This window comes from Bos indicus, chromosome 8, assembly GCF_029378745.1.
Source record: "Bos indicus isolate NIAB-ARS_2022 breed Sahiwal x Tharparkar chromosome 8, NIAB-ARS_B.indTharparkar_mat_pri_1.0, whole genome shotgun sequence".
Classification (NCBI taxonomy): domain Eukaryota; kingdom Metazoa; phylum Chordata; class Mammalia; order Artiodactyla; family Bovidae; genus Bos; species Bos indicus.
In genome coordinates this window covers 94063712-94072838 of record NC_091767.1, presented here as the reverse complement: position 1 = coordinate 94072838, position 9127 = coordinate 94063712, and the positions used below count along the sequence as shown (strand labels likewise).

General features: G+C 35.8%; 1 protein-coding gene across 1 annotated transcript; it reads left to right on the top strand.

Moving 5' to 3' along the window:
• The first annotated feature begins 4841 nt into the window (after positions 1 to 4841).
• On the top strand, positions 4842 to 7665 carry LOC139184470 (olfactory receptor 13C4). Its single transcript, XM_070794323.1, has one exon. The coding sequence runs from the start codon at positions 6689 to 6691 to the stop codon at positions 7655 to 7657; it is 969 nt and encodes a 322-aa protein (XP_070650424.1). The 5' UTR covers positions 4842 to 6688; the 3' UTR covers positions 7658 to 7665.
• Positions 7666 to 9127: the final 1462 nt, after the last annotated feature.

The window sequence follows — 9127 nt, the reverse complement described above, 5'->3', positions numbered from 1 at the left end:
CTGGTTCCAAATAGGAAAAGGAGTACATCAAGGCTGTATATTGTCACCCTGCTTATTTAACTTCTATGCAGAGTGCATCATGAGAAATACTGGGCTGGAAGAAGCACAAGTTGAAATCAAGATTGCCAGGACAAATATCAGTAACCTCAGATATGCAGATGACACCACCCTTATGGCAGAAAGTGAAGAGGAACTAAAAAGCCTCTTGATGAAGGTGAAAGAGGAGAGTGAAAAATTTGGCTTAAAGCTCAACATTCAGAAAACTAAGATCATGGCATCTGGTCCCATCACTTCATGGCAAATAGATGGGGAAACAGTGTCAGACTTTATTTTTTGGGGCTCCAAAATCATTGCAGATGGTGACTGCAGCCATGAAATTAAAAGACGCTTACTCCTTGGAAGGAAAGATATGACCAACCTAGATAACATATTGAAAAACAGAGACATTACTTTGCCAACAAAGCTCCGTCTAGTCAAGGCTATGATTTTTCCAGTGGTCATGTATGGATGTGAGAGTTGGACTGTGAAGAAAACTAAGCACCGAAGAATTGATGCTTTTAAACTGTGGTGTTGGAGAAGACTCTTGAGAGTCCCTTGGACTGCAAGGAGATTCAACCAGTCCATTGTGAAGGAGATCAGTCCTGGGTGTTCTTTGGAAGGAATGATGCTGAAGCTGAAACTCCAGTACTTTGGCCACCTCATGCGAAGAGTTGACTCATTGGAAAAGACTCTGATGCTGGGAGGGATTGGGGGCAGGAGGAGAAGGGGATGACAGAGGATGAGATGGCTGGATGGCATCACTAACTTGATGGACGTGAGTGAACTCCGTGAGTTGGTGATGGACAGGGAGGCCTCGCGTGCTGCAATTCATGGGATCGCAAAAAGTCAGACTCGACTGAGCGACTGAACTGACTGAATGACTGTCTAGGGGACTCTTTCAACTAACCCCATTATGTAAAAAATCCAAACAAGTTATGGTAACTAATAATAAAACCACTTTTCTAAATTATGATATATATTACATCAAAATAAAAAGTAGTAATTTATGAATGGAGTTCAAATGAAAAAATGCCAATGTAGTTCACTTATACAATATTGAGTCAGATATCTTCTTGAAGAGCTACTGCTACTTCAGATATGACAGGTATGCATTTCTATGTTTATATATGATGTGGTTCATTTATTTACTAAAAGTATTTTGAGCTTCTGTGACATTTCATATTCTAGTGTAGGTCTTCAAGATATTGTAGGGTAATAAACAAGTTCTTACCATGAAAGAGAACATTATGTGTTGGTGGACACAAATAGTAAATAAATGAACAAATTAAAGGTAAGTTTATTATTATTATATATACATGTATAAAAATATATTATTCAAAATCCATACATTTAACTAAATTAGTGACATGTAACTCATTTTTTCACAAATAAAATTTATAAGAAGCAAAACATACAAAACAAACAAAAAAGAGTTTCTGTGGTTGAAGTTACACTGGTCTGAAAGGAAGGAAGAAGCAGTGTCCCTTTAGTATCTTATTTACTCTTGCTCCTTCAATTTGGTTTTTATAGAATTCCAAGGGGCATAGTTTGAAAACTACCAATGGAATAAATAACAATTAATGTTAATAATCGGCATTTTAAATAATTTTCATACAACAATTATAAAATAGTAATTAATATATTGATTACTTTATGCCAGATACACATGTAATTTCTGTATTCATAGCAATCGAAGGGAGTGAGGACTATTATCATATAACATATGTGTTATCCTTCCTTAAAAATTTGGTAAATGTCACCAGTAATCATGATATCAGTAAAGAAAATCAAAAGCAACTATTTCAATATATGCAGGGAGTAAATTTGGTAAAGATCATTAATAATAATTATTATATAAAATATTTGAAGTTCATAAAGAGCAGGTAATTTCCTAATCTTGAAAGGAAACTGTATTCCAAAAGTCTATAGGAAAGTACTGCTGCTGCTGCTAAGTCACTTCAGTCATGTCCGACTCTGTGACCCCATAGACGGCAGCCCACCAGGCTCCCCCATCCCTGGGATTCTCCAGGCAAGAACACTGGAGTGGGTTAGGAAAGTCCTATTCACTAGTAATTAATCCAAACAGCTTCTATATTCTCATTAAGATTGGTATTAATGTAAGGATGCCTACTCTCACAGCTAATATTTGATATTAGCTTGGTAGTCCTGGTCAAAATCTTAAGACCAGAAAAAGACAGAAGTAAAAAAAAAAAAGAGATTTAAAAAATTTTAAGACCTCATTTTAAAAATTAGTAAGAAGTTTGGATATAAGATAAATGGAAAAATAGTTCTCTTTACATTAGCAATAAATAATTAGCATATATAATAGAAATAAATATAATAAAAGTAACAAATTATAAAACATCTGAGTTTTATCCTAACTGAGCATGTACAGGACCTTTATAGAAACCATTTAAATTTAAAATAAACAGCATAACAAAATATGAGTAATTCAAAAAGTAAAATACGTTAATAGATAGATGGGATAAAAACATAAGGCTGCCATTTTCCCCCAAATTAGTCTATACATTCAATTAAATGCATTCAAAATATTAAATGAATTATTTTGATGAATATTATTACCTGTTCTAAAATTTATAGGATGGAATAATTTTATACAACTTTCACATAGTTTTATAAAAGAAAAGTAAGGGGAAAATCCATATTTGAAGCACACAACAAAGCCACAGTAATTTAAATATTCTGATAATGTTTCAGGGTCATTTAAATAGTCCAATAGAAAAGAAAAGAGATCTCAGATATAGACACATGTTTATATTTGGCATATCATAAAGCTGTTACCCTAAAGCAATGGGGATAGCTTAGTAGGCCATGTTAGGAAAATGTTTTCATATATGAAAAAAACTCTGATCCTTGGATTATCATTTATGTAATTGCAGACCAGATATATTAACAATTTGCCTGTAAAAATATTATTTAATGAAACAATATAGAAAATCTTGGACACTTAGAAGAAAAAAAATTAAAACATAAAATAAAGTTAAAAAAAAAAAAGAAACAGAAGTTTCAAGCTAAAAAAACAAAACAAAACATGAAGTCTTAAACTAATAGAAAATTGATCAAAGGATACGAATCAGTGACTCACTGAAGGGTTTTCCTAAATGGCTGACATTGAGAGATTCTAACATTAAGAAAATCTGAACAGTGCTCAGTAATGCTCCAAATCAGAAAATTTTTCATTAAAATAGTCATAAAATATTTATTTTCTTGGAAAGGAAATATCAAATGTTGGCAAACATGTGGGGAGGTAGAATCCTGATGGGAGTGTACATTATATGGGCTTCCCTAGTGGCTAAGATGGTAAAGAATCTGCCTGCAATGCAGGAGACCCGGGTTTGATCCCTGGGTCAGGAAGATCCCCTGGAGAAGGAAATGTCAAGTCACTCCAATATTCTTGCCTGGAAAATGAACAGAGGAGCATGGCAGGCTACAGTCCATGCGGTCACCAGTGTCAGACAAGACTGAAGGGACTTAGCATACATGCAGGTACATTGATATACTGGAAAACTCTCTGGCTATATTAAAATTGGGCAGGACCCAATGATCCAGTCCTGGGAAGATGTCTCAGATAAGCTCTTGACCAGGTCTATAATGGGATAAGCGTGAGGATGTTCATCCTTGTATTGTTTGTGGCAAAAGCAGTTTGACAGCAACTTTGACATCCATCATCAGAGGAATGGTTCTGTTAATATCACGTGAGTATTCATTATGGAACAGTTATTAATAACACAAATGAGGAGCAAATAAACTAGACGCCCATGCTGCTGCTGCTGCTAAGTCGCTTCAGTCGTGTTTAACTCTGTGCAACCCCAGAGACGGCAGCCCACCAGGCTGCCCCATCCCTGGGATTCTCCAGGCGAGAACACTGGAGTGGGTTGCCATTTCCTTCTCCAATGCATGACAGTGAAAAGTGAAAGTGAAGTCGCTCAGTCGTGTCCAACGCCTAGCGACCCCATGGACCGCAGCCTACCAGGCTCCTCCATCCATAGGATTTTCCAGGCAAGAGTACTGGAGTGGGGTGCCATTGTCTTCTCCGAGACATCCATATAGAAATATAAATAGATCGCTGAAATCGTTGAAAAACTAAGCAGTGTTGTGATTTCTAGCACAATGAAGTTTATATACAAATTTAAATACATATTTTACAAGAGCATGTGCATATTTTGGGACAAATCAAAACCATAGTTTTGAGTTGGGAAGGAAATATTAGTAGAATCAATTATTATAGGAGAAGATAGGTGACTTTTTAAGGATTGAGGAAATTAATGTGCAGAGGAGTAGAAATTAAAAATACAGAGGAGCATGATTAACTTATAGTTAAATAGACAAAAGTTTAAAAAGAAATGGACAAAGAAAAGCACATATAAAATCATAGAGCAATATAAGGTGTATGCTGATGAAAAAGCTCTGATCTATTATACAATGTAGCTTAATAGACTTTCTGAGTCACTCTAATTCAACAATGTGCTATCTGAATAAATTCATGACCCAAACTATCCATTCTGGACTTTTAAAATTTCTTTCTGGCCTTGAATATATGAAATCACTTTTATCCTATAACTTTATTTATTTTATTCCTTATGTTTATTTTTTTTAGTTTCAAAATAGGTTGGTATTGATATCCTGGATGCAATGAACTTATCTAAAAAAATGAAAGTAAGTAAAAAAAAAAGTGGCAATGCAATTAATTCACAGAAAATGTCTATTTTATTTCATTCCTAATATCTAGATCATTTTCAAGTCTATCATTTTGGTTGTTCCAATTAGGAACTTAATTTAGATTAACTTTGCTTTGTAAATAAATTTTAAACTAAAAAGCTCTCACATTTCATAAAGTTAGTTTGGTGAACATTTGCCCCTATTTCAAAAAGTTACACAGGTGGGAGAATGTTATTTCATTTTTGAGCTTTAGTTCAGCCACATTATAGTCTTGACATCGTTCTTAATTGTGTCTGTGGGACAATGTCCCTAATGCACCAGAAGTTTCTCCATTCAACAGATCTCTCATTCCAACTTTAAATTGCTTTGGGAATGGGGAATAATTACAACTATTGCATGACAAATATTTAGTCTTTCAGATCTGTGGAATCTCACATTGTTTGTTGAACTTGACCTTAGTTCAGAATGCTGACATAAATACTAAGAAGAAATTAACATGTTCTTCTAGGAGGTAGAAATAACTTATCAGTGTAAGGGTAAGTCTTGAATAAAATGAAAATATACCCTTTCATTCTGTAATTAAAATTCTCATTAAATATTGACTTAAAATATGAACAGCATGAGGCAGTGCAGCCTCTAATTAATTATTAGGACCAAATACAGCTGTGATTTATTATTTGGCACACTTTGGGAGTGTAGTAGAAATGCAGAGTCACAGGCCCTGCATCAATCAGCCTTGGCAAAAGAAAATCTACATTTTAACAAAATATCCAGGAAGTTTATATACATATGAAGAATTTAGCAAAGACTGAAATAACTGATTCTTCATTAATCCACCAAGGCCCAAAATTCTGGGTAGTACTTGGTGGGAAAACTTGATATAATAACTTTTGGTGTTGTAGTCCACAGAATTCTAGACTTCACAGGTAAATATCTGTGCTTCAAGCTCCACTGTTTACTTATAGGCTGGATTACTTTGGCCACATTCTGTATTTCACATTTGAAAGAAAATAAAGGTAATGAGAAGATTGATTTTTTTAATAAAGTGCTACACACATATATACAGTTAGATATTTAAGCATTATTACTGTTTTCTCAGGTTCACTTAAATACATAAATTATCAAGAATAATTCTGATGTCATGGAATGAAGCAAATGGAGAGACTGTTTTTCTTCAGAGATCTCCAGTGTATTCTTGCAGAACTAGTTTACACACTAGTCTTGTAATGGGAAGTAATAAAATAGTAAGAGCAGACTGAGACTACAAGATCAACAACAAACTTGATGTTTGAATAAATGTTAAATTGCTGTGTATATGATTCAGTTTACTACAATCAAATGTCTGCCCTATAGAAATACACAATTTAGCAGACTGAATAGAGAACTAAGGTGTCAGGCAGACAAACAAGTCTGCATAAAATCACACTTGCTTTAAGATTTTCAACATTTCTGTAAAATACTGGATCAAAATTCCAGTCTTTGTGGTCTTTTGCCTTCCCCACCACTCTCTCACTGAAACTGATTTCATGAAGTCAGATTTATCATCTGAAATATTCTAGGGCTTTCATAAAACTCAATTTACAGTGTCTTCAACAGTGGGGAAGGTCGCTTCTGAATTTGCTTCTGATCCTAGGTAGATACTGGAGTGGGTTGCCATGCCTTCCTCCAGGGGATCTTCAAAACCCAAGGATCGAACCCGTGTTTCCTGCATTGCAGGTGGATTCTTTACCAGCTGAGATACCAAAGAAGCCACTTCAAACATTAGACACAGGGCACTGAAATTCTCAATTTCTCAATATCACTGTGTTTTTGGCAAAGACATTCTTGAAGATAACTGAATGACAGAGTTTTGAAGAAAACACACTATTTCACCCTAGAATAATGTCTATTCAAGAAATTTGTTATATTTGTTACTTGGCAGTGAAAATATTTTATATTGGTACTTTTCTGACATCCTGAAAGCTGGAACATGGATAGAATAAATAAGACATTTGTGAATGAATTCATTCTTCTGGGACTCTCTGGTTACCCAAAACTTGAGATTATTTTCTTTGCTGTAATTCTAGTTATGTATCTAGTGATTCTAATTGGCAACAGTGTTCTGATCATAGCAAGCATATTTGATTCCCGTCTTCACACCCCCATGTACTTCTTTCTGGGAAACCTCTCTTTTCTGGATATCTGCTATACATCCTCCTCTGTTCCCTCAACTTTGGTGAGCTTAATCTCAAAAAAAAGGAACATTTCCTTCTCTGGATGTGCAATGCAGATGTTCTTAGGATTTGCAATGGGGTCAACAGAGTGTTTCCTCCTTGGCATGATGGCTTTTGACCGCTATGTGGCCATCTGTAACCCTCTGAGATACCCTGTCATCATGAGCAAGGTGGTGTATGTCCTGATGGCTTCTGTTTCATGGCTCTCTGGTGGAATCAACTCAATTGTGCAAACATCTCTTGCTATGCAATTGCCTTTCTGTGAGAATAATATTATCAATCATTTCTTATGTGAAATACTGGCTGTTCTCAAGTTAGCTTGTGCTGATATATCCCTCAATGTTGTTACTTTAGCAGTGTCAAATATGGCTTTCTTGGTTCTACCCCTTCTGGGCATTTTTTTCTCCTATATGCTTATCCTCTATACCATCTTGAGAATGAACTCAGCCACAGGGAGACGCAAGGCCTTTTCTACCTGCTCAGCACATCTGACTGTGGTGATCATATTTTATGGTACCATTTTCTTCATGTATGCCAAACCCAAGTCTCAAGACCTCCTTGGACAAGACAATTTGCAAGCTAGAGAAGGGCTTTTTTCCGTGTTTTATGGGGTGGTGACCCCAATGCTAAATCCTATAATCTATAGCTTGAGAAACAAGGATGTAAAAGCTGCTGTGAAATATTTACTGAGTCAGAAATCTGTTAACCAATTAAGATCAAAGTGAAATGTGGTTTTAGTGTGTCAAGACAAGACATGGCATTAGTAGGGGATCATTGATGACCTTCTTTGGGGAAACCAAAGTTATGCCTAGAGATTTTCATTCTTTGTCTTCACTAGCTCAGCTTAGCTACAATCCCTGGGTTCAGTAGTCTGCTATAAACTCAGATTTCAATAGGTTCTGATCCACATTTCAGAAAGACAGTTAATTACTTTAGAACCTTATCCCTGGTGATATCTGAAATGAATTTTTTTTTTTTTTTTTGGTGTACTGTGTAGATGTTGTTGTTCAGTCACTAGGTCATGTCTGACTGTAACCCCATGGACTGCAGCACACCAGGCTTCCTGCTGTCCTTCACTATCTCCTGGAGTTTGCTCGGAGTTTGCTCAAACTCACGTCCACTGAATCGGTGATGCCATCCAATCGTCTCATCCTCTGTTGCCCACTTCTCCTGCCCTCAATGTCTCCCAGCACCAGGGTGTTTTCCAATGAGTCAGCTCTTCACATCAGTTTGCCAAAGTATTGGAGATACAGTGGAAAATATCACACACACTCTTTGAAAATAGCGAGTAAGGAATATAAATTCTGCTCCATCACAAATCACTTAATGTTGGGAATGTTATTCATTTTTTTCTACAATGCTCCTCCCTTATTTGAATGAAAAGGAGTAATTAAACATTGCTCTCAGTTTTATTATAAAGATTCAGTAAGTTGTACAAAGCACCCAGCATAGTGTCAGTTTATACTAATTTCCTTTGTAGAGGACGTTGAACTTGACTTTTTCTTTGACTTAGAATATAAGAATTGAAGTAGAGACTCCAAATTTAAGATGAATGGCACCAACTTGCACTTAAAAAATTTTTTTTAAGCTATCAGTTGTTAGAGGCAGACATCTTCCCTTTGTCTTCCTATTAGTATCAACCACCACTCTTCTTATCTACACTATATAATGTGAACTTCAAGAAAAGAGAAGATAGAATCAAAGAAGACTTTTATAACATGAGAAGTGCTCAGTGAATGGTGAGAGGTGTTTCACTACTGTTCCTATGAAAGAATGGGAAGACTGTTCTTACCCAAGCCAAGTAAGGTGATTCTGCAAAACCTGTTGAGGTTTTGGCTGCCTGCAAAGAACTGACATCTGGCTTGATGAATGGAGGATTGCTGAGCCTTTTCTCTCTAGGCTGTAGCCTAGGAGGGCAGCTACACTACCAGAGGGCTGTAGGATGGGTATCTTAGGGCTGAAAATAACCAGAAACCTTTTAGTTTGCCTGAAATACTTTTTTCAGCTGTGAAAGACTGAAATTTGTGACTGGGAAGAGAAATTAATTTCATTTTATATCCCAGTGAGATGAAATTTCTCAATAAACCTATTACAGGTTTTGAGTTGGTTGTTCTTTCCTTTTTTTTTACTTTCTGTAGATTCTTTTGCCATAGCTGAGCACAGCATGTCATTGGTCCACACCATCAGTCTTTTGT

What these genes read in the sequence shown, in the direction of transcription:
- LOC139184470 (XM_070794323.1), top strand. Translation starts at nt 6,689, where the DNA reads ATGGATAGAATAAATAAGACATTTGTGAATGAATTCATTCTTCTGGGA.